This window comes from Bombina bombina, chromosome 12 (assembly GCF_027579735.1).
Source record: "Bombina bombina isolate aBomBom1 chromosome 12, aBomBom1.pri, whole genome shotgun sequence".
In the NCBI taxonomy this organism is placed as follows: Eukaryota; Metazoa; Chordata; class Amphibia; order Anura; family Bombinatoridae; genus Bombina; species Bombina bombina.
Window position 1 is genome coordinate 23,809,177 of NC_069510.1, and position 27,151 is coordinate 23,836,327.

General features: G+C 38.2%; 1 protein-coding gene across 1 annotated transcript in view; it reads left to right on the forward strand.

The window, feature by feature from the left end:
* The window catches only part of VAV2 (vav guanine nucleotide exchange factor 2), a 523,802-nt gene that overhangs the window by 475,828 nt on the left and 20,823 nt on the right, over nt 1-27,151 (forward strand). The window contains exons 11-20 of the mRNA XM_053695707.1: nt 6,891-6,959; nt 10,980-11,066; nt 12,687-12,772; nt 14,102-14,234; nt 18,216-18,325; nt 19,303-19,404; nt 20,023-20,111; nt 21,369-21,385; nt 23,417-23,432; nt 26,566-26,693. Coding sequence (XP_053551682.1) covers nt 6,891-6,959; nt 10,980-11,066; nt 12,687-12,772; nt 14,102-14,234; nt 18,216-18,325; nt 19,303-19,404; nt 20,023-20,111; nt 21,369-21,385; nt 23,417-23,432; nt 26,566-26,693 — 837 coding nt within the window. The remainder of the gene's footprint in view (nt 1-6,890; nt 6,960-10,979; nt 11,067-12,686; nt 12,773-14,101; nt 14,235-18,215; nt 18,326-19,302; nt 19,405-20,022; nt 20,112-21,368; nt 21,386-23,416; nt 23,433-26,565; nt 26,694-27,151) is intronic.

Consider the following 27,151-nt stretch of genomic DNA (forward strand, 5'->3'; position numbering starts at 1 on the left):
TTCTGGGATATTAACTCCTCCCCAACAGGAAGTGCAAGAGGATCACCCAGCAGAGCTGCTATATAGCTCCTCCCCTCTACGTCACACCCAGTCATTCTCTTGCACCCAACTAATAGATAGGATGTGTGAGAGGACTGTGGTGATTATACTTAGTTTTTATATCTTCAATCAAAAGTTTGTTATTTTAAAACAGCACCGGAGTGTGTTGTTCCTTCTCAGGTAGAATTTGAAGAAGAATCTACCTGAGTTTTTTGTATGATTTTAGCCGGCGTAGTTAAGATCATTTTGCTGTTCTCGGCCATCTGAGGAGTGAGGTAAACTTCAGATCAGGGGACAGCGGGCAGGTTCACCTGCAAAGAGGTATGTAGCAGTATATTATTTTCTGAGGAATGGAATTGACTGAGAAAATACTGCCAATACCTATATAATGTAAGTTCAGCCTTAAATGCAGTAGTAGCAACTGGTATCAGGCTGTCATGTATGTATATTTACACTTCAGTATTCTGGGATAATACTGTATGCATAAAACTTTAGCCTAACTTGCAGTGAGAACGACTAGCAGCAGGCTTTCTAATGACACTTCATTTTTTTGATGTTAAACGTTTTGCTGGCATGTTAAATCGTTTAATTATCTGAGGTACTGGGTGAAAAATTGTTTTGGGCACTGTTTTTTTCCACTTGGCGGTCATTTTATTTAATTTAAGACAGTTTACTGATCTCCCTCACTGTTGTGTGTGAGGGGGAAGGGCCTATTTTGGCGCTTTTACTATGCATCAGAAATTCAGTCATAAGTCTGTTTTCTTCCCTGCATGATCCGGATCGTCTCTACAGAGCTCAAGGGTCTTCAAAGTTTATTTTGAGGGAGGTAATCACTCACAGCAGACCTGTGAGATTGTGCTTTGACTGTGATAAAAAACGTTTATATTCTGTACATTTTTTCTGCTATTTAAGGGTTAGTTATCCATTGCTAATGGGGGCAATCCTTTGCTAAAATTGTGTTTTTACCGGAAAGAATTTGATGTTATAGTTTCTCCGGTTTATTGTTACTCAACTGTCATAACTTTTTTTCTGTGCTTCTTAAAGGCACAGTACATTTTTTTCATATTATTTGTAAATTGAGTTGAAAAGTATTTCCAAGTTTGCTAGTTTAATTGCTAGTGTGTTAAACATGTCTGACTCAGAGGAATATCTCTGTGCTATATGTGCTAAAGCCAAAGTGGAGCCCAATAGAAATTTATGTACTAATTGCATGGATGCTACTTTAAATAAAAGTCAATCTGTACAAATTGAACATCATTCACCAAACAACGAGGGGAGAGTTATGCCGACTAACTTGCCTCACGTGTCAGTACCTGCATCTCCCGCTCGGGAGGTGCGTGATATTGTAACGCTGAGTACTTCAGGGCGGCCATTACAAATCACATTACAGGACATGGCTAATGTTATGACTGAGGTTTTGTCTAAATTACCAGAACTTAGAGGTAAGCGTGATCACTCTGGGGTGAGAACAGAGTGCGCTGATAATAATAGGGCCATGTCTGATACTGCGTCACAGTATGCAGAACATGAGGACGGAGAGCTTCAATCTGCAGGTGACGGTTCTGATCCCAATAGAGTGGATTCAGACATTTCTAACTTTAAGTTTAAGCTTGAAAACCTCCGTGTACTGCTAGGGGAGGTATTAGCGGCTCTGAATGATTGTAACACCGTTGCAATCCCAGAGAAATTATGTAGGCTGGATAGATACTATGCGGGTACCCGGCGAGTACTGACGTATTTCCTATACCTAGGAGGCTTACAGAGATAATTACTAAGGAGTGGGATAGGCCCGGTGTACCCTTTTCCCCCCCTCCTGTATTTAGAAAAATGTTTCCAATAGACGCCACCACACAGGACTTATGGCAGACGGTCCCTAAGGTGGAGGGAGCGGTTTCTACTCTGGCTAAGCGTACCACTATCCCGGTGGAGGATAGCTGTGCCTTTTCAGATCCAATGGATAAAAAATTAGAGGGTTACCTTAAGAAAATGTTTGTTCAACAAGGTTTTATACTGCAACCCCTTGCATGTATTGCGTCTGTCACGGCCGCGGCCGCTTTTTGGTCCGAGTCCCTGGAAGAGACTCTTGACTCAATAACTATAGATGAGATTTCAAACAAGCTTAAAACACTTAAGCTAGCTAATTCATTTGTTTCAGATGCCGTAGTACATTTAACTAAACTTACGGCTAAGAATTCTGGATTCGCCATTCAGGCACGCAGAGCACTGTGGCTAAAATCCTGGTCAGCTGACGTTACTTCTAAATCTAAATTACTTAACATACCTTTCAAAGGGCAGACCTTATTCGGGCCCGGTGTGAAAGAAATTATCGCTGACATTACAGGAGGTAAAGGCCATGCCCTGCCTCAAGACAGAGCCAAACCTAGGGCTAGACAGTCTAATTTTCGTTCCTTTCGTAATTTCAAGGCAGGAGCAGCATCAACTTCCTCTGCACCAAAACAGGAAGGAGCTGTTGCTCGCTACAGACAAGGCTGGAGACCTAACCAGTCCTGGAACAAGGGCAAGCAGGCCAGAAAACCTGCTGCTGCCCCTAAGACAGCATGAATGGAGGGCCCCCGATCCGGGAACGGATCTAGTGGGGGGCAGACTTTCTCTCTTCGCCCAGGCTTGGGCAAGAGATGTCCAGGATCCCTGGGCGTTAGAGATCATATCTCAGGGATATCTTATGGAATTCAAAACCTCTCCCCCAAAAGGGAGATTTCATCTGTCAAGGTTGTCAACAAACCAAATAAAGAAAGAGGCGTTTCTACGCTGTGTACAAGATCTTTTACTAATGGGAGTGATCCATCCGGTTCCGCGGTCAGAACACGGACAGGGGTTTTACTCAAATCTGTTTGTGGTTCCCAAGAGAGAGGGAACCTTCAGACCAATCTTGGATTTAAAGATCCTAAACAAATTCCTAAGAGTTCCATCGTTCAAGATGGAAACTATTCGAACAATCCTACCCATGATCCAAAAGGGTCAGTACATGACCACAGTGGATTTAAAGGATGCTTACCTTCACATACCGATTCACAGACATCATTACCGGTATCTAAGGTTTGCCTTCCTAGACAGGCATTACCAGTTTGTAGCTCTTCCATTCGGATTGGCTACGGCTCCAAGAATCTTCACAAAGGTTCTGGGTGCTCTTCTGGCGGTACTAAGGCCGCGAGGAATTTCGGTCGCTCCGTACCTAGACGACATTCTGATACAAGCTTCAAGCTTTCAAACTACCAAGTCTCATACAGAGTTAGTGCTGGCATTTCTAAGGTCGCATGGGTGGAAGGTGAACGAAAAGAAGAGTTCTCTCTTTCCACTCACAAGAGTTCCCTTCTTGGGGACTCTTATAGATTCTGTAGAAATGAAGATCTACCTGACAGAAGACAGGTTAACAAAGCTTCAAAATGCTTGCCGTGTCCTTCATTCCATTCAACACCCGTCAGTGGCTCAATGCATGGAGGTGATCGGCTTAATGGTAGCGGCAATGGACATAGTACCCTTTGCACGCCTACATCTCAGACCGCTGCAATTGTGCATGCTAAGTCAGTGGAATGGGGATTACTCAGATTTGTCCCCTACTCTGAATCTGGATCAAGAGACCAGAAATTCTCTTCTATGGTGGCTTTCTCGGCCACATCTGTCCAGGGGGATGCCATTCAGCAGGCCAGATTGGACAATTGTAACAACAGACGCCAGCCTACTAGGTTGGGGCGCTGTCTGGAATTCTCTGAAGGCTCAGGGATCATGGACTCAGGAGGAGAGTCTCCTGCCAATAAACATTCTGGAATTGAGAGCAGTTCTCAATGCCCTTCTGGCTTGGCCCCAGTTAACAACTCGGGGGTTCATCAGGTTTCAGTCGGACAACATCACGACTGTAGCTTACATCAACCATCAAGGAGGGACAAGAAGCTCCCTAGCGATGATGGAAGTATCAAAGATAATTCGCTGGGCAGAGTCTCACTCTTGCCACCTATCAGCAATCCACATTCCGGGAGTGGAGAACTGGGAGGCGGATTTCCTAAGTCGTCAGACTTTTCATCCGGGGGAGTGGGAACTTCATCCGGAGGTCTTTGCCCAAATACTTCGACGTTGGGGCAAACCAGAGATAGATCTCATGGCGTCTCGACAGAACGCCAAGCTTCCTTGTTACGGGTCCAGATCCAGGGATCCGGGAGCGGTCCTGGTAGATGCTTTGACAGCACCTTGGACCTTCGGGATGGCTTATGTGTTTCCACCCTTCCCGATGCTTCCTCGATTGATTGCCAGGATCAAACAGGAGAGAGCATCTGTGATTCTAATAGCGCCTGCGTGGCCACGCAGGACCTGGTATGCAGATCTAGTGGACATGTCATCCTGTCCACCTTGGTCTCTGCCTCTGAGACAGGACCTTCTGATCCAGGGTCCCTTCAGACATCAAAATCTAATTTCTCTGAAGCTGACTGCCTGGAAATTGAACGCTTGATTTTATCAAAACGTGGATTTTCTGAGTCAGTAATTGATACCTTAATACAGGCTAGGAAGCCTGTTACCAGAAAGATTTACCATAAAATATGGCGTAAATACTTATATTGGTGCGAATCCAAAAGTTACTCATGGAGTAAGGTTAGGATTCCTAGGATATTGTCTTTTCTACAAGAAGGTTTAGAAAAGGGTTTATCCGCTAGTTCCTTAAAGGGACAGATCTCAGCTCTGTCCATTCTTTTACACAAACGTCTGTCAGAAGTTCCAGACGTTCAGGCTTTTTGTCAGGCTTTGGCCAGGATTAAGCCTGTGTTTAAAACTGTTGCTCCACCATGGAGTTTAAACTTAGTTCTTAACGTTTTACAGGGTGTTCCGTTTGAACCCCTCCATTCCATTGATATCAAATTGTTATCTTGGAAAGTTCTGTTTTTAATGGCTATTTCCTCGGCTCGAAGAGTCTCTGAGTTATCTGCCTTACATTGTGATTCTCCTTATCTGATTTTTCATTCAGACAAGGTAGTTCTGCGTACTAAACCTGGGTTCTTACCTAAGGTGGTCACTAACAGGAATATCAATCAAGAGATTGTTGTTCCATCTTTGTGTCCTAATCCTTCTTCAAAGAAGGAACGTCTTCTACACAATCTAGATGTAGTCCGTGCCCTGAAATTTTATTTACAGGCAACTAAAGATTTTCGACAAACGTCTTCCCTGTTTGTCATTTATTCTGGTCAGAGGAGAGGTCAAAAAGCTTCTGCTACCTCTCTCTCTTTTTGGCTTCGTAGCATAATACGTTTAGCTTATGAGACTGCTGGACAGCAGCCTCCTGAAAGAATTACAGCTCATTCTACTAGAGCTGTGGCTTCCACTTGGGCCTTTAAGAATGAGGCCTCTGTTGAACAGATTTGCAAGGCTGCAACTTGGTCTTCTCTTCATACTTTTTCCAAATTTTACAAATTTGACACTTTTGCTTCTTCGGAGGCTGTTTTTGGGAGAAAGGTTCTTCAGGCAGTGGTTCCTTCCGTATAAAGATCCTGCCTGTCCCTCCCGTCATCCGTGTACTTTAGCTTTGGTATTGGTATCCCAGAAGTAATGATGACCCGTGGACTGACCACACTTAACAGGAGAAAACATAATTTATGCTTACCTGATAAATTCCTTTCTCCTGTAGTGTGGTCAGTCCACGGCCCGCCCTGTTTTTATGGCAGGTCTAAAATTTTAAATTATACTCCAGTCACCACTGCACCCTTTGGCTTCTCCTTTCTCGTTGGTTCTCGGTCGAATGACTGGGTGTGACGTAGAGGGGAGGAGCTATATAGCAGCTCTGCTGGGTGATCCTCTTGCACTTCCTGTTGGGGAGGAGTTAATATCCCAGAAGTAATGATGACCCGTGGACTGACCACACTACAGGAGAAAGGAATTTATCAGGTAAGCATAAATTATGTTTTTGTGATTCAGATAAAGCAATACAATTTAAAAGAATAAAATCAAATTTGCTTAATTCCCATTGTATTATGTGTTGAAGAGATACCTAGGTAGGTGTCTGGTGCACTACATAGCATGAAATAGTGCTGCTATCTAGTTCTCTTGCAAATTGATAACATTCTTGCAAAATTTCTGCATTATAGTGCTCCAGAAATGAGTTGGCTCCTAAGCTTATGTTCCTGCTGTTCAACAAAAGATACCAAGAGAACAAAGACACATTAATAATATTTGTAAATTAGAATGTTGTTTAAAATTGTATGCTCTTTTGGGTTTCATTTCACTTGCATGATTCAGACAGAGCATGTGATTACTTCTCTTATCAAATTTACTTTGTTCTTTTGGTATTCTTTGTGGAAAAGCGTACACAGGTAGGCTCAGGAGCAGTGGTGCACTACTGGGAGCTAGCTGCCAATTGAGGTCTGCACATATATGAATCTTGTCATTGATTCACCCAATCTGTTCAGCTAGCTCACAGTAATGCATTGATGATGTTTCAACAAAGGATACCAAGAGAATGAAGCAAATTTGAATAATGAAAGAAAAAAAAATGATTTCCTGTCTGTTTACATGGTGTATTTTTCTGATGTTTATTTTGCATGAGTTCCCAGTGCAGAGGTGAGCAAATTTCCTTAAAGCTCTGCTGGTCACAAGAGGGTTTTTTTTTGGAAGATTGGAGATGGGTTATCAATCAGACAGAAGAGACCATAGCCTTCAGGGTCTTTTTAGCCATATGCTCACTGCCCCCCTGAACTAAACAAGGCATTTATACACTGGCCAACTGGCAGTAATACAAAGTCTATATGAGTTTCCTGTGTATTTACCCTGTAGCATATCATACTAGTTATTTTGTAGTTGTGTGTCTAATATAATGGTTTTAACTGGAGATTATTCTCAATTAATATTTACAGGAACTTTTAAGCCATACTTTAGAAAGTCCAGAGAAACACACACTTAAGGAAGCCCTGGAAGCAATGCAGGTATTGTAAATTAATGACTGATTAATCTCATGCATCTCAGAAATACTGTGTCATATTAAGCAAAAACTCTAGGCTTGTTGGGATATTTTCTTTTTCACCAAATTACCATTCACATAATAAGGACTATAGCGTCCTGCCAGAATGAACAGATGAATAGTATCACAACCTACTTGCAGGTTAAATAAGTTCTGCCATACTCTGGCTGAGGTTTTGTTTATGTCTATCAACAGATCTAGTCTCTCATTTAATCAGCATGGGGTAAAGAGAACGTCTTTATTAATGATGTTTCTGCTATGATACAGTGGAATTAGCAACTAAACTTTGTGAAGATACTCTGAAAGCTGCTGCTAGATATAGCTATTCTCTTAGCACCCAGACAAGCTGGTTGGGCAATAGATGTAGGTTCCATATCAAATATTGACATTTCATAAAAGAGCATTAATCTTCATTGACAAAGAATATGATCAATGTTTTCATGATATATATTTTGTTAAAGGTTTTAAAAGTCTTCAACTCTTCACAGACATAATATGAAAATAGCTTGTATAGGAAAACACTGCATGAGTTATAGGTTGGTTATTAACCTATCTGGGCCAAAGACTAAAGCATTGTCAATGAGTCTGGGATGCCATTGTTATGTCTTGAAACGTTGGTTTAGAACAGGGGTGTCCAAACTTTGCTCTCCAGAGGTTTTGGAACTACATTTCCGATGATGCTCAGCCAGCATTTTATCTAGCTGAGCATCATGGGAAATGTAGTTCCAAAACCTCTGGAGAGCAAAGTTTGGACACCCCTGGTTTAGAAAGTGTATGGGGGCACCTGTGTTCATGTACAAACAAAGAGGGAGGTACTAACTGAGTGAGGGTTCCTTCTGAAGATAAAGTCTCAAGGTTCAATGCTCAGCAGGGTCAGAAGCCTGGCAAGGAACCTCTAATTATACTTTTCTAAGCAGCCAGTCTGAACCTCATTAATCTCATCCCACTGTGGAATCGTCCACTCATAACCTTCATCTTGAAGCCTGTTTTACTTCTAGTAAAACTGTTAGCTGGGGAAATTGCAAGGTTTATTGTCTCTGGCAACGTATCTTGTTTTTTTATTATCATAAAGAGACTGGAACATGACATTAATATTTCCTTATTTCTCAGATGACATTAACAGATAAAGAAATAAAAGCCAAGATGTTTAAAAATGATGTTGCTCATATAAAAGGCAGAGAAAGACAAAGTGATTGCTAGTGATCCATCGAGGATACATAAAAGGAAGTCTAGTCAAGAGAACATTAATTATATCATCAAGGATTAAACACTTCAAGCTTAGGAACAATCAGGTTTTTAGGGCTGAGATAGACATTTGTTGTGATTGTAATATAAAATGTGTAATTATGCATATTAAAAAATTGCAATTTACTTTCATTATTCGTCCCCTCCATATCCCATAATTAAGGTCTGAAATGGTGGGTTTTCAAATTCTGAGAATTGGAAATGTACACTGCAAAATTCTAACTCTACAAAATATGTGTCACAATTGCTAAGAGGTGCTATGATAAGATAGGAAAAAACAATGCAAGTTTTGTTAACATTAAAGTGACAAGCCTTGTATACTCTAGTAACAAGTCTGTATTGGCTTTTTCAAAATTAAGCAAGTGGTTGTGAGAGTTTAGCCACTGGGGGGGGGGGGGGGGATTGCAAAGAAGGCTTTTATGGAACAGTAAAGTCAAAATTAAACTTTCATGATTCAGATAGAGAATGCAATTTTAAACAACTTTCTAATATACTTCCATTTTCTACTTTGCTTTGTTCTTTTGGTATCCTTTGTTAAAATCATGTGTAGATAGGCTCAGGAGCCAAAAAAGCACTACAGGAAGCTAGCTGCTGATTGGTGGCTGCACATAAATGCCTCTTGCCATTGGCTAGCTCCCAGTAGTGCACAGCTGCATTAAAGGATATTAAAAGAATGAAGCACATTTGAAAATAGAACCGATCTGGAAAGTTGTTGAAAATCATAGGCTCTATCTGAATGATGAAAGAAAAATGTTGGATTTAATTTCCCTTTAATATATCCATAATGTTTTCTCAACTGGTTATTATATTAATTTATTGGAAGACTGTAGACAAGTCTGGTAATTACAAGATATTTAATATGTCTTTAAAGAATCATTCCACAAGGTTAGTCTCTTCTTTATACTGTAGGTAGCTGTAGGTAGCTGATGTGAAGGTCTCAAATTCTGACTTGTTTAGAATCTAAGGCATCAGTTTACCGAATATTATAGGATTGCTTTGAAATTCTAAATCAACAACAGTTTTATTTAAAGGGGCATTAAACACTAAATAAATGCTAGATAGAATGATGCATTCAAAGAAAAGATTAGTCTGAGAACAACATGTAGATGTATTTTTGAAAGTTTCATTAGTTGTTTAGATAGTGACAAAATAAGTGTAGAGTTTTAGTGCCTATAAAACAATGTCAGCTGCCATGTTGTAACTTAAGTTACCTTCTCTGCTGTGGCCAATTAGGGGCAGTTATAAATAGGTCACTAGAGTGTGCAGCCAATGGTTGTGTGGAATATAACAGTGTTCAGCACTTCCATTTCTAACAGAAACTGAAAAGCTCAGAATGGAATAACAGGAAAAATGGACAAACTAATTAATGAAAGTATATTGTAGATTTTTTTATACATATATGATTTATCATTTTATATTATCATCACAAAGTGTTTAATGTCCCTTTAACCCTTTGAGTGCTAACAATGGCTCTGAGCCTTCGCAAATTGTCCCAGTCAGGTGCTGACGACGGCTCAGAGCCATCGCTAGCACTCACCCACCTTGAGGGCAATCTGGGGGCTCCCACTGACTCCCACTCCAGTCATTGCCGTGGCTTCACGTTTCACGCAGTGACGTCATGCGCAATGACATGATGACGTCACTGCGCAACTTTATTTAAAATGTACAATGAACAATATAGGGAAATGTGGGCATGCTGCTTAGAAGCCTGCATCTCAGGCATCTAAGCAGCTACATACCCCCAAGACCCACCATTGGAAAGGTAATCCCCTAGCCTTTCCAACTGTATAAGTCTTAGGTATCTTGAAAAAAATATTTTAAAAAGTGAAAAATAAATATATTTTAAAAAATTTAAAAAAAAAAAGCTCAAATCCAGCTTAGCACCCAGGTGGTCAATGGCTTAGCACTCAAAGGGTTAAATACACTAATACAGGATGGGTTACTTTGGTGAATCTCATTTGGGTAACGACTGGAATAGTGGAGAAGAAAACAATGTGACTGTCTTCCCCCCCCCCCCCCCCCCCCCCCCCCCCCCATAACGCTTCTCACCAATGCTCCACTCACCTTTCCTTATTATTTTTGGTATTGTAACTGATTGGAGCTGAGCCCTTTAATCTGGGTGGAGGTGTTTGTTAGGATTTCTGTCCTTCAGAAGACAAAGTTAGTTCATACAGGAAATCCAGCTAAAGAGCTTCATGCAATTATCCTGCATATAACTACAAATAATTCCAAGCCTAGTGCTTCAGTCACTTGATGAAGCGTTTGTTCAGCTGTTGCTTAAAGGGATACTAAAGCCAAGTTTTTTCTTTCATGATAGATAAAGCTGGCAATTTTAAACAACTTTCTAATTTGCTCATATTATCAATTTGTCTTCGTTCTCTTTGTATCTTTATTAGAAAAATGCAGGGATGTAAAGCTTAGGAGCCAACCAATTTTCGGTTCAGCACCCTGGGTAGAGCTTGCTGATTGGTGTCTACAATTAGCCACCAATCAGAAAGTGCTCTGAACCAAAAATGGATAGGCTCCTAAGCTTGCATTCCTGCTTTTCAAATAAGGATACCAAGAGAAAACGAAGAAAAAAAATAAAAGGAGTAAATTGGAAAGTTGCTTAAAATTGCTGCTTTATCTGAATCATGAAAGAAAATAGGTTTAGTGTCCCTTTAAAAATAAAATATCCTTTAACTTCTTAACTAGTATTACGACTTTGAGAAGACTGATGTAAAATTGCTTTTCTCACTAGGATTTAGCCATGTACATCAACGAAGTCAAACGAGACAAAGAGACATTAAAGAAAATCAGTGAATTTCAGAATTCTATAGAAAACTTGGTAAGTTAACTCACTACAAGCAAACTGAGCTATATACAGGTATAGTGTGTGTATGATAATGCTCTGCCAGTAATTCTGGCATCTGTTAATCAGGGGGGCTCCAACTTGCTGCTCCAGAAGTTTTTGGAACTACATTTCCCATGATGCTCAGTGTCTGAGCATTATGGGAAATGTAGTTCCAAAACCTCTAGAGCACCAAGGTTGAGCACCCCTGTGTTAAATGGTCTTAGGTGACTGAAAATAAAGTCTTCTCAATAGCAGGTGACAAACATTTTTGCAATAATGTAGGTAACCAATATTGTGTTCTGTGCTACAACACAGCTTGCCCAGGAAGCTGCACAACAGCTGGTCTAACTGCTAATACAGTAATTAGGCAGCAATTTCACTTTATAGAGTGTGTCAAGATGCAGTTTATATAGTTGTAAATTAGTGAAATCACAGAGCGATTGTTCTTATGATTTTACAGTGTCTTCCCATGTTGCATAGGTGATAAATCCGTTATGTACACTCACTACACACTCACTACAAATACACTCACTACACACACACACACTTTATACTCACTACAAATACACTCACTACACACACACTTCATACTCACTACAAATACACTCACTACAAATACACTTCATACTCACTACAAATACACTCACTACAAATACACTCACTACACACACACTTCACACCCACTACAAATGCACTCACTAAACACACACACACACACACACTTCACACTCACTACAAATACACTCACTACACACACACACTTTATACTCACTACAAATACACTCACTACACACACACTTCATACTCACTACAAATACACTCACTACAAATACACTCACTACACACACACTTCACACCCACTACAAATGCACTCACTACAAACACACACACACTTCACACTCACTACAAATACACTCACTACACACACACACTTCACACTCACTACAAATACACTCACTACACATACACTCACTACACATACACACTTCACACTCACTACAAATATACTCACTACACACACACACTTCACACTCACTACAAATACACTCACTACACACACACTTCACACTCACTACAAATACACTCACTACACACACTCACTACAAATACACTCACTACACACACACACTTCACACTCACTACAAATACACTCACTACACACACACTTCACACTCACTACAAATACACTCACTACACACACTCACTACAAATACACTCACTACACACACACACTTCACACTCACTACAAATACACTCACTACACATACACTTCACACTAACTACAAATACACTCACTACACACAAACACACAGACTTCACACTCACTACAAATACACTCACTACACACAAAGACACACCCTCACTCACACACATTTATTTACACACCAATTATGTAAAAAAGTGTCTTTATGACCGATCATTGATTAGTACGCAATAATAACAAAAGCTCCGTTATTGTGTGATATGGTTGTATCTTTCAATGTAGACTAAAATGTGGCAAGTTATTAGGAGACACAGAGCCTTAGTTAAAGTGTAATATAATACCACACTGATTTGTAAACAGTAAAGACATTGATGTTATTTGTTTTATTTGTGAACTTTTATCTCCACCAGCAAGTAAAACTGGAAGATTTTGGAAGGCCAAAAATAGATGGGGAACTGAAGGTCCGTTCAATGGTTAATCAAGCCAAACAGGACAGGTAAATTGTACTTTCTGGATATTTATTTATTAATAGCCATAGTATAGCAGGTTATTATTTATAAATGAAGATCCAAGCCTTTGTTCCATAAGATGTAGTTCCAAAGCAATGGGTCATGATTAGGAGCTGTATGGTAAAAGATTTAAAAGGAACATAGAAAGGATATAGAGAGAAATAAATATGATTATAAAAGTACAATGGATAGTTTATTTTAATGATACTGTCTATCAGAATAATTACATTTTCATTTTAAATAGCATGTCTCTTTAAGGGACCGATACAGTAGGGGAATTCAAGAATCTGTGTGAAAAGACTTTCCAAAAAATAAATGAATCAGATTATTTTTAGGTAATCAGTTTAATGGACAGGTTAGATGAGACAAACTTTATAAACATTGCTGCTAACACTGCTGCTATATAATGCTACCTCACTCATTATGCTCTTATGGAAAGGAGCCACGTTTTAACAAAGGATATCAAGAGTATTAGATAAATATGTCAACAGAAGTTCACTGAATGTTTGTTTTTCTGTAGCTGAACCATGAAATTTTAATTTTTTAAATAATATGTCCATTCAAGGGACAGATACAATAGGGGAATCCAAGATTTTGGGGCATATTTATCAAGCTCTGTCCCGTGTTTCTGGCGAACCTTCAGGCTCGCCAGAAACACAAGTTATGAAGCAGCAGTCTAAAGACCGCTGCTCTATAACCTGTCCGCCTGCTCTGAGACGGCCGACAGACATTGTCGGAAATCAACCCAATCGAATACTATTGGTTTGATTGACACCCCCTGCTAGCGGCCGAAAATCTGCAGGGGGCGGTATTGCACCAGCAGTTCACAAGAACTGCTGGTGCAATTATAAATGCCGACAGCGTATGCTGTCGGTATTTATCGATGTGCAACGGACATGATCCGCAATATCGGATCATTTCCGCTCGCACAATGTTAAATCGGCCCCTTTATGTGAAAGGATTATACTAAGGATTCATTATTTGGATTATTTTGGGTGTACAGTTTAATGAACAGGGTCTATGTTACTCTAAGGTTCTATTACACAGCTCTTGTTTGTCTAATCCACTGGTTTTCAAACCTGTCCTCAGACCTCCCTAACGGGCCACATTTTGAGAATATCTGAACTGGAGCACAGCTGGAATAATCGGCTTCTTACTAAATATGTTTATTTTACCTGCTCTCATCCATGGTAATCCTGAAACCTGGCCTGTTGGGGAAGCCTGAGGACAGGTTTGAAAACTTTTTTAGACCACTCTAATCCAATGAAAATTGACAAATTCTTTTTACTCCTTGACTACTCTGTATTTATGTGCAGGTACTTATTTCTTTTTGACAAAGTGGTCATTGTCTGTAAAAGAAGAGGCTACAGCTATGAGCTGAAAGAAATTATTGAACTACACTGTCACAAAATGACCGATGACCCAATGAACAATAAAGATATCAAAAAGGTACATGGACTTTTATCATAATCCTTATTGTTTAAGTAAAAAGTAGGAAAATATCAGTTTGGGTAACCTTATTGGTCAAATTATTAATTAATTTGTAGTAGTTCCCTCTGTTTTCACAGCAAGTGTGACAATGGACCTTGGACAAGGTGTTATAAAGTCCCTTATAGTAAGAAAAATGTCAGGTTTAGGTTGTCTATGAGAGGGGTAAAGAGAAGTATCTCAATTTTAGACAGATTGAGTTGGAGGTAGTTGGAGGTAGTATAAAGACATCCGTTATAAAAGAGAAGACAGTTGGTAATCTGGTTGAGTAATGAGAGAGAGATATCAGGAAAGGAAAGATAGATTTGGGTATCATCACCATACAAGTGATACAGAAAACCAAAGAAGAATATACATTTTCCAAGGGAGGATGTATAAACAGGAATTAAGCAAGAAACCTAAGACAGAGCCTTGTGGTACCCCTAGTAAGAGAGGCAAAGGGTCAGAAGATAGGTTGTTAAAGGAAACTCTAAGCAAGTGGTTTTAGAGATAGGAAGCAAACCAGGAGAGGTCTGTGTCTTGGATGCCAAAGGAATTTAGAATTTGTAAAAGATGAGGCTGGTTAACTGTTGAAAGCAGGAACTCAATCTAGAAGAATAAATAAGGAGTAGTGGCCTTCACTTTAGCTAATAGCTAATCATTTGTTACTTTAGTGAAGGCAGCTTCTGTTGAGTGTTTAGGGTGGAAACTAGATTGAAGCGTTAGTTGGTGAAAAGTGAGTTAGGTGATTATAAACTAATCTGGAGACTGGACAATAGTTAGGGGTCAAGCAAGGTTTTTTTCTAGTAATGGTGTACTGGAAATGTTTGGAGGTATTGAGTATCTCCTTTGCGTGGGATATACACTTTGTAAGTGACACTAGTGTTAAAATAACATGTTCTAACCAATAAAAATGTTTTAGAATGTCAGAGAACATTGGCTAGTCCAGTAGAGAGTTTTACTACTCAGCAATGGCAATGGTTAACCTATTGCTGGCACAGTGTAACATTGTGTAAACCATGCAAGGTTTCATTTCCTTGTGATTAACATCTAATTTCCACTTTCTTTCCTTAATGCTACCCCAGTCCCATGGCAAAATGGTAAGCAACTTTGAGTGTTAAATATTTCTTAAGCTACATCTTATTTGCCTGATTTATTTTGTATTAACTTTTTATACTTTATATTTGAAGTGTATATAGAGTATTAAATAAAATACATCTCTTGATGAAGCCTATGCCTGTATGAACATTACAATGCAAAAAAATATAAATAAAAAATATATGTGGGCTGTAGTAGGGTGCCACTACGGTACTCATATCGGATGCATTATTTCCCTTAGGCAATAGATTTATACAGTACAAGGGGCCACATAAAAGTTATTCGAGTCAGATAATGCAAATGCAGAAATCCGATTTAGTGCAAAAATTCAGTTTACATAGTGGAGTTTCTTTACTATTTTAAGGAGTATGTTAATGCACAATAGCATGCGCTAAAGGTTAATGCCAGGTTTTTAAAACAATTTAAAGGTATATGAAACAGTCTTTTAATTGTTGTAATACAAAAAAGCAACATGGAATGGAATGGATCATACTTAAAGGGACAGTCAAGTCCAAAAAAAACTTTTATTTTTCAAATAGGGCATGTGATTTTAAACAACTTTCCAATTTATTTTTATCAACAATTTTGCTGTGTTCTCTTGGTATTCTAGTTGAGAGCAAACCTAGGAAGGCTCATATGATAATTTCTAAGCCCTTGAAGGCCGCCTCTAATCACATGCTTTTGTATTTGCTTTTCACAACAGGGGAGAGTAGTTCAAGTAAACCATATAGATTACATTGTGAGCACGCCCGTGGATTGTGGCAGACACTGCACTAATTGGCTAAAATGCAACTATATGCAAAATAACTAAAAGTCATGTGATTAGGGGTGGTCAGAAGATGCTTAGATACAAGATAGTCACAGCAGTAAAAAGTGTATTAATATAACAGTGTTGGTTATGCAAAACTGGGGAATGGGTAATAAAGGGATTATCTATCTTTTTAAACAACAAAAATTCTGGTGTTGACTGTCCCTTTAATAGAAATGTTTGCAATGTGTATTAGTCATCATTTGAATTGGATTTGACCTTTTATTTATTTTTTTAAACTTTGTTTTTGCAGTGTCTATTACCTCCTGTCACAGCTCTACAAGAAGGCTGTGGTCTCACAGGAAGCCTTATCTAGCTTGATGTTTTAAAACTTCTAGAGTAACATGAGCTGGTTTACTATTAATTAAATACTAGATATAAATGGAGTCAGATTTGCCCATGCTCAGAAGAGGCAGAATGCAACCCTATGTTGGTAACATATCAGCTCTTTTATCTCACTGAGGGCAGTAGCTACACTGATAATTGCTAAGTGCTCATTTTGCAAGAAAATAAGTAAATTGTTTGCTTTTTTTCTACATAATCTGTTTCTTTTTATGTTTACTTTGATTTAACATATTTGTTTTTACCAAAGGAGCACTGTTTCATACCCCTTAATTAGAATGAAATGCACAAAATGTATCCAACGTGTAATACGAGGGCAGTGAGTGAGTTTGTTCCACTCTGCGTTATAGGGCATACTTTATATTATATATACAGGTAGCCCATAGTTTACGCCGGGGTTAGGTTCCAGAAGGAATGGTTGTAAATCAAAACCGTTGTAAATTGAAACCCAGTTTATAATGTAAGTCATTGGGAAGTGAGGGAGTTAAGTTCCAGGTCCCTCTCAAAATTGTCATAAGTAACACCTAATACATTATTTTTAAAGCTTTGAAATGAAGACTTTAAATGCTAAACAGCATTATAAACCTAATAAAATAATCACACAACACAGACTTCACTTGCATTTTTCTGTAAACAGTTCTTTCTATGCATTCCAATCTTGACTGATTTATAGACAGGAAGATCTTGTTCCTTTGAAATCTGCTCGATAGCTCAGGTCTGGTTAAACTGATTAATTTCAGCTTGCTTGGCTTTGCTGCAACACAAGCGGACAGCTCCACCTACTGGCTATTTTAATCAATGCACTGCTTCTCAATGCTTTTCAATAGCAGTCACATGACTGGAAAAAAAGGTTGTTATTCTGAAACGGTGCAAATTGAACCGTTGTAAAACAAGGGCCACCTGTGTATATATATATATATATATATATATATATATATATATATATATATATATATATATTTATATATATACAGTATATATTGCACATTAAATCACTTAAGTTGCACATTTTAACTAATAACTTGTAATACTCTCTGGAACGTTATTGATTGCATGATGCAAACCACTTGTAATTGAGGTCAATATGTGTTTAACCCCTTCAGTTAAACCCATTGGTAAAGTCCCACTTGGGAGCCACTATTATTATTAAAGCTCTTAAACTGGTGATTGGTGGGTAAAACTCATTGTTAACTAGCATCAGTAATGGAGACATGACATTCTGTAATAAATTAGAGCATGTCATTTTTTGCATTAGAATGTCCCTTTAAGATGTTATTCAAGTGCCCAGAAGTTGGAATAGGACCAAAATAAAAGGAATTTCTAAATTTAAACCCTCAGCTTTTTTGGTGACTTGGTGATTTTTTGGGTTGGTCTATGTTCTATGGAAAAAGCGTTGTGATATCTGTGTTGTACCATTTCAGTGCATGGTTGCCCACTCTCGTTCATCAAGAGCTGGACACTGACCACATTCTATGGCTTTCTCTATAGGATTATAGATGAGTCAGATAGTTACCCTGGCGCATAGACCGGCTCAAACAAGGATATTCCTAATTCTGGTCTCTCTGTCCTCCAGCCCTCAAGGACAAACATGGTTTCCTTTTACTTATGGTGCATGGTGCTCACTGGCATAAAACAGCCGAGATCTATCCTGAAAAATACATTTTTATTACGACATAAAAGCTGATTCACCAAAAACATATTTCCATTTCTTGCAGTGGTCCTATGGATTCTTTTTAATTCATCTACAAGGGAAGCAAGGATTCCAGTTTTTTTGTAAAACAGAAGAAATGAAAAGGAAATGGATGGAGCAGTTTGAAATGGCAATGTATGTATTTCCTAGCACAGTTTACAAGATTTTACAAATCAAGAGCAGTTTAGGAATATACCCCTTGAAAAATCTGTTGGAATACATGTTCTTAGCCTCTTTTGTTGTGACCAAAGTAAATGAGCTTGTGCTCTCATTTAAAGGGACAGTAAACCACAATGTTTTCTTTCATAATTTGTATAGAACATATAGTTTTAAACAACGTTCCTATTTACTTCTGGTATCAAATGTGCTTCATTCTCTTGTTATCCTTTACTGAATGAACAGTATTGCACTACTGCAAGCTAGCTCCTAGCTCCCGAGGCTAACTAGGTATGCTTTTTAACAATGAATAGCAAGAGTAAAAAGCAAATTAGATAATTAAATACATGTAAATGTTTATTAAATGGTATGCTTTATCTAAATTGTGAAAGAAAAAATATGGGGTTTGTGTCTCTTTAAATAAAGCATATAGAGGTGTATTTTGTATGTACTTATACTGGCATTATAAGACTTTGGTGTATGGTAGAGAGGCTGCTTCAGGCACAAGCAGATAGCTGCCTTTCTCAGGCGGTTGGTGCCATGTTGAATAAATGTTGATCTCATCTAGACCTCCCTATATTGAGTGTAAATAGCTTTAATAAATTATTGGAGTTACTTCTTGATCACACATTTTTGCTAATTTGCTTTGTAACATAAAAAACATAGCTATAATAATTTACCTTGTTGGTTGTCAGAGATGTTGCTGCCCCTGTCTGACTTCATACGTTGGACAAACTATAGTTTTGTTTAAAATTCTGCTGGTACATAGCAACTGTTCTTAGAATCTTCAATGCCTCTATAGATGGCATCTATTTTCTTATTCCCTGCACATACCACCTTCACTCGTACCTATCAACACCAAGTCAAATATTCTCCCCTACTCAAATGTAAATGCGCTCTTTCTCTCTTAACAGTCAGTAAAGTTTTTTTTTTATCCTTTTGATGTTCTCCACTAGGTCAAACATCAAACCAGATAAAGCCACAGCAAACCATCACAACTTCCAGATGTTTACATTTGACAAAACCACCAGTTGCAAAGCTTGCAAGATGTTCTTAAGGTAAAACGTTCTATCACTTATGCTGTCAGTTTTTTAATATCATTCAATTGTTTATTTGTGGTTATAGGGACAAGGGCTTTGTTTGAAAGACCAGACATTCAAGTTCAAATGAGATACAACAAAAATATCTAATTGGCTGTATTTTATAAACATTTTGATATGGAAGATTGTTGTTAAAAGTACATAAAGCTTGAAAAGTTTAAATGCACGTCTGCATACAAAATACGTGTTTTAAAAGTAGTCCAGGAAAGCACCTCTTGCATATTTTCTGTTATGGACAGTAAGTGACAGATATAAATGAGCTACTATGCCGATCACTGTGTGGGATATTGCAGGGTATAGGTTTTGATGTCAATGGAATGCACTATCTCTGGAGCAGTGTTCAATTACAAGAAGAGCAAAGTAAATAATAAATGTAGAATACAAAGTTATTTTTCCTACTACACTTTAACTTTTATTTTATAGGAAAGTTTAATTTAAAATTTTATATCACTTTAAATGTAATGACCTGCTGGTTGGCATCTCTGTGTATGAGTGGGGCAATTTCTTTCACCATAACTAGGATACAGCTGTTTTAAACTTTATCATTTACATACACTATGATTTGTACTTTGGCAGGGGCACATTCTATCAGGGATATTACTGTTCCAAGTGTGGTGCTGGTGTCCATAAAGAGTGCCTTGAGACAATTGATCCCTGCAAGTTTGGTAAGCAGTGCTAACAGCAAGCATATAATATTACTGAGCAAGCAGCGCTGAAAGCAAGCATATAATATTTCTAAACAAGCAGCACCTAAATGATACATAGGTCTGCTTGCTAATTATTCTATGGCGAGATTAAACCAAAGTTGAGTTGTTTTAATAGAACACAAACTGCTATGTGGGGGGAAAAGACTCCTCACACCAACATTATACCTCATCCCAGCTGTAAATTACAGGACAGTAGGCATCATGGTTTGCGGCCCCAGGGCCTGGACAGCTTGCTGTCATAGATCGAACATGTAATTCAACATTTTGCATTTGAATGTAAGGTCATCTGTCCTCCAACTGAAGCTTAACAGAACTTGTGTGATTCAACTGAACAATGATCCAAAGCCCAGGATTAAATCAACAACAGAATGGCTTCAACAAAAACTATTCCTGACCCCAACCCAACTGAGGTGCTTCTGCATGACCTCAATAGAGTGATTGAGAACCAGACATTCCAAGAATAGTTTTGTGAGGATGAATGGTCGAATAGTCCTCCTAACTGTTGCACAGGTCTGATCCGCAAGTGCAGGAGATGTTTGATTGAGGGGTTTTCTGCCTAAGAAGACCAAACAATTATTAAATCCAAGGGTCCACATACTGCACTGGGAATGTTTACACAGTGTGTTCAATTAAGAGAGGAAAAAGTGCCCCAAGGCGCGGCAAGAGCCATGCTATACTTACCAGAGGTCAGGCTGTGCTGTTATGAGGAGAGACTGCTGTGGTGAGAGCCAAGTTCCATGCTAATCTAACACTAAGCACAGCCCCTGAGGCTCACCTCTTAGTGCACCTGCTGGCCCTGATACTCACAACATTGCGGCTCCCAGCATCCAGCACAACCGACCTTAGGTAAGTGGCTCCTGCTGCGCCTTTGGGTATGGCAGCTTGTGTGTTAGTTAAGTAGAATGTGCTTATCTGTTGTTGTGAAAACCAGATTACAATTTATAACCAATTTAAGCAGAAATCCAGGTAATTCCAGAGGGCTCACATTCTTTTTCTTGCCACTGTGTACATCCCCAGAAACCTATATCCCATGAGGTCATCTAGTGAGGATAATATTCAGCAGAACAAAACTAATGCTAACTGCATCACTGGCAGTTGTGAAATATTCTGGGATTGGAAAAAGACTACAAAGTGTGAAAAGTTAAAAAAGATTGTGATAACCAATTTGATTCTCGGTTCTCTATTAATTATGCTTTTTATTTTTATTTCTTTCAGTTCCTATGGATGACATGGTAAGTTGTATTGACAGAAACTCATGCACAGATAACTCTCCTGATTACATTCCTGTGTTTTGTAGGGGATCGTTACTTTAGGCTCATAGAGGTCTAGCGAGATCGTACATGAGTAGTTATTAAATGATGTTGCTGATTTATTTGCACTAGAACATGCTCTACTTAAAGGGACACAAAACACTTTAGCAAATATGCCTCTATTCAAAGTTATGACTGATCCATTGAAAGCTGTTGCAGAGCTATGAGTATATGCAAATATGCCACACATACCTACAATTAAACTCCGCCACTGCTCATGTGGTGTTCATGAAAAATCAAAAAAGCCGCCTCATAGTCTATAACCATCAATGGCCTCACAAGAAATGTACTCACATTTAGCAGAGCACTCAAAAGTGCAAGTAGGGCAGACCGGATCCTTATAGAGTCATCCAGTTAACTCGCCTCCCGTTTCTGGAGCGTTGTTGAATGTCTCTCCCAGCAGCAAGGGATCTATTCAAAGTGTAGTGCTTAATTGAAAGCTAAGTAACTCAATAAAAATACCCAGGTAGCGTATAATAATACAAAACAAGAAAAAAAATTTGAGTGGTATTTATCAGCTCAATGCGTTATTCCAAGAATTGCTGGATCTAGCTATTAGGACCAAAGCTTGCAAGCACTGTTCCGATAAAGTCCTGAATAGCTCTATTATAGATCAGAGCAGCCTTTGCTAAAGTGTAAATAAATTCCGGGAAAAACGTATAATCCCTCTGACTTGTAACTGAAAAGTCAATTGAACACTTAGCACAGCATAACAGCAACCGTTCGCATTTAATAAACTTCAGCAGGTATGCACTCACCACTTCGGTCCTCTAGCCTAAGTCAGCTGGTCTGGTGTGGCCGATATCCCTGTTCCTCTGTCTCACGATCGCAGCGTCTGTGCATAGGCGTTAGTCCGTTTCCTCATGCACGCTGCTGGTGGCGTGCCACGTGGCGAGGGATCAGCCAATCCTGTAGCAGACCAGGTCTATCCTCGATGACAATGCAAGTGGGCGTATCAATCACGCCAAAACGATGAGCATATGTGGGGCTTCTTAGCAGAGAAGAAATACACCAATTAAATGCCGAATCCGGTAATCAGTGTGCAAAACACAGTATTGGTGAAGTAATCATCCAAATGTTAGAAGTCCCAGGTCTGTTGGTGGGAGTGCATACCGCATAAAGAGCATTAGAATGAGGCAAATTAGGAGAAATAGTCCAAATAAGGCAAATAGTGTGCTTCGTGAATATAGGAGTGGAATCCCCACATTCCACTATAAATGTAAAAAAATAGTTCCAAGTTGAAGCAGCAGGTAAAAAAATAACATATCCTTTATTCCTTTAAAAACATGTACAAAGGACATACAACAGCATGGATAGGGTTCAAGCAAGTAAATAATAGAATGTGTTTATTGGGTAAATCACAATAAAGAGGTGAAGATGTGGTGAATTACAGTGCATTGTATATATGTTTGATGCGGCGACTCTGCACTTTGAGAAGATTTATCATGTTACATCGGGCTTTACCCACAGCCGCTTGGGTAATGTCCGGTTTACCCTGGTAATGCTAGGATTACCCAATTTCTTACTTTACCCGCAATATATATATATAAACACACACACACATGAAAATGTATGTAAGATTATAGTGATAACGCTTATTAATGACAGACAGCGCATGTTTATTTGTAGCACTGATTGCTTATTTGTGATCAAGGGTAAGCAAAAAGAAATGTGTATTTTAACTTATTTTAAGTAGAAGTATCGTCTTAAGCTTTTCTCACGTTTGAAAGCAAAAAATAAAATAAATGGTTGCGTAGACAGATTAAGCTCTGATATTCTTTGTTTTAGTTGAAGTAGAATTATAAATTTTTAGTAATTATTCCCTGAGATACACAAATATTTTTTTCCATTTCTACTGGGAAAACATTTAAGTCTTGTCAGTAGTTTTGTTAAACAAGGAGAAATCGTAAAATGGATTTATTAATTAATTATTTTTTTTCCTTTTTATTCCAGGACCCTCTCATTACCGGTAAGTGCTTTTTTTTTGTCACTAACGCTGCTTGTATCCAGATTAAAGCTGCTTGTATCCAGATTATAGCTGCTTGTATCCAGATTATAGCTGCTTGTATCCAGATTATAGATGTTTGTATCCAGATTATAGCTGTTTGTATCCAGATTATAGCTGCTTGTATCCAGATTATAGCTGTTTGTATCCAGATTATAGCTGTTTGTATCCAGATTAAAGCTGCTTGTATCCAGATTATAGCTGCTTGTATCCAGATTATAGCTGTTTATATCCAGATTATAGCTGTTTGTATCCAGATTATAGCTGCTTGTATCCAGATTATAGCTGCTTGTATCCAGATTATATCTGTTTGTATCCAGATTATATCTGTTTGTATCCAGATTATAGCTGTTTGTATCCAGATTAAAGATGCTTGTATCCAGATTAAAGCTGCTTGTATCCAGATTATAGCTGTTTGTATCCAGATTAAAGCTGCTTCTATCCAGATTAACGCTGCTTGTATCCAGATTAAAGCTGCTTGTATCCAGATTATAGCTGCTTGTATCCAGATTATAGCTGCTTGTATCCAGATTATAGATGTTTGTATCCAGATTATAGCTGTTTGTATCCAGATTATAGCTGTTTGTATCCAGATTATAGCTGCTTGTATCCAGATTATAGCTGTTTGTATCCAGATTATAGCTGTTTGTATCCAGATTATAGCTGTTTATATCCAGATTATAGCTGTTTGTATCCAGATTATAGCTGCTTGTATCCAGATTAAAGATGCTTGTATCCAGATTAAAGCTGCTTGTATCCAGATTATAGCTGTTTGTATCCAGATTAAAGCTGCTTCTATCCAGATTAAAGCTACTTGTATCCAGATTATAGCTGTTTGTATCCAGATTAAAGCTGCTTGTATCCAGATTATAGCTGTTTGTATCCAGATTATATAGCTGTTTGTATCCAGATTAAAGCTGCTTGTATCCAGATTAAAGCTACTAATATCCAGATTAAAGCTGCTTGTATCCAGATTAAAGATGCTTGTATCCAAATTAAAGCTGCTTGTATCCAGATTAAAGCTGTTTGTATCCAGGCTAAAGCTACTTGTATACAGATTAAAGCTGTTTGTATCCAGATTAAAGCTGCTTGTATCCAGATTAAAGCTGCTTGTATCCAGATTAAAGCTACATGTATGCAGATTAAAGCTGTTTGTATACAGATTAATGCTGTTTGTATGCAGATTAAAGCTGCTTGTATCCAGATTAAAGCTTCTTGTATCCAGATTAAAGCTGCTTGTATCCAGATTAAAGCTGTTTGTATCCAGGCTAAAGCTACTTGTATACAGATTAAAGCTGTTTGTATCCAGATTAAAGCTGTTTGTATCCAGATTAAAGCTGTTTGTATCCAGATTAATGCTATTTATATCCAGATTAATGCTTCTTGTATCCAGATTAAAGCTGCTTGTATCCAGATTAAAGCTGTTTGTATCCAGATTAATGCTACTTATATCCAGATTAAAGCTATTTATATCCAGATTAATGTTATTTATATCCAGATTAATGCTTCTTGTATCCAGACGTGCGCTAAATTGCCGGTCCTTTTTTTACAGCACTATTTGGCAGCAGTTTTGCAAGAATATTATCTATTTCCAAGAGCACTAGAGGGCAGCACTATTTCCTGCCATTTAGTGTTCCAGATGCCTACCTTGTTGTTACTATTAGAGGAGCAGAATATGGAGGCAAACAGACCCTATGCACATGTATGTTAGCAGCCAATAAGATCTACCGGTACAACATTAACATATTTATGGTGCATCACAAGCTCTTATTTTAATTCTTTAAATTATATAAAATTACCAACTTCTAATTTCTCTACCAAAGTCTACAAGTTTTGTTTATCATCTGCTAAATTATCTTAAAGGGACATGAATCCCAAATTGTTTATTTCATGTTTCATAGAGAGCATACAAGCAACTTTCCAATTTAGTTATATTATCTAATGTATTTTGTCATTATGGTATCAATTGTTGAAAAGCATACCTAGATAGGCTCAGGAGTAACAAATCACTACTGGTAGCTAGCTGCTTATTGGTGTATGTGTGTATATATAGTGCATTGATGGCCTTTCAACAACAAAAAAAAGGATACCAAGAAAATGAAGCATATTTAATAAAATAAGTCAATTGGAGAGTTTTTCTATCTGAATGATTAAAGGAAAAATTGTGGGTTTCATGTTCCTTTAAGTCTTTTATTTTCCCTTGGTGTTTTCCATTGATAGTGGCTCCTTAATGTATCTACAATCAGCTGCTGAAACTTTGATATATTACATAGCTTTCAATGTATTTAACTCCCACAAAAAGGTTAAAAACATAAATAAAGTCCTGTCTGGAAGTCACAAGGGTTATAACTATCAGGTAAGACATGGCCAGTGAGCCAATCACCAGTGGCAGTCACTCGTAGTCATAGCAACCAGTTACTGCTTGGAATCTGTGTGCCTTCCTGTGCAGGACTTTACCTATGTGTTGCAATTGAATAACATAGCCAAGCCTAAACATTTGTAAAATAAATTGACGTCTTGTTTACTGCAGTTGATTTTCAATAGGTAAATTCCACCATTTGCTTTTTTTGGAAGAGCCAGTCCGTGCTGAAGGCAACAAACCTAGCCACAGCCATTAAGTTAGTATAAAGTGTATTGTTTTCCAGTTTACAGATCTGAGAATGAGAAAAGCTGCAATTTCTGAACTAAACTGCATGAAAAGGGGCAAAATAAATCATGAAAGTATAGTGTAAAAATATTTATTAACTAAACAGTTTAAAACCTCAAGATATTTGCTATTCCTTTAAGCTCCTAAGTACATAAATATCTAGGGTCAGTAATGCAAGACTAAAATAACAAATAAGAGCACACAATTGTGTGATTTAAATGTCGGTTTAATGCACTTTGCGCTTCTACAAGACACTGCCGGTGTATATTTGTAGCTATCATTATTGTATATTAGGCTTATTCTCCTCAGCCATTCCTTTTGGCCTAGAAAAAAAAAGTTTATCTGCTAATTGAATAGCAGATGTTTCTCACAACCTAAAGTGATGAAATGGAAACTGCCAATCCCTGTATTATTCTGCTTAATTAAGACTTTTCATACTGTCTGTTTCAGGACCCAAGATGGTGGCGATACAACATTACCATGGCAACCCAGCGCCTCCGGGAAAACCTGTGTTGACGTTCCAGATGGGAGAAGTGATTGAGCTTCTTAGAGGTGATCCAGATTCACAGTGGTGGGAGGTGAGCACAGACGAAAAGTTGCGTGTCATTAAAGGGACATACTACTCATATGCTAAATCACTTGTAAGTGATGCAGCATAACTGTAAAAAACTAAAAATATCACATGAACATGTCTAGGTAAAAAAGAAAGATATTTTACCTCAAAATTTCTTCATCTCACCAATGCAAGTGCTCTGTAATCCAGAGCTAATTTTTTTACAGTCATCTGTATGGTGAAAACAAAACAACCAATCAGCTTCATTAGTGCTGAGCTCACACTTTGCTTTACTGTGATCTCGTGGGATTTCAGTAAAGTCTTGAAATATTTCTTAGTAAACTTCCTTAATCTGAGGATGGACATAAAGTGACTGCATGTGCTTGATGCGCGCTTCCTTGCAAGTCATGGGGCAAGCATCCTCATTGGCTGCTTTAAGTGCCTTTATAATCAGATTTGGCTATTGAGGGAATTTTGAGGTGA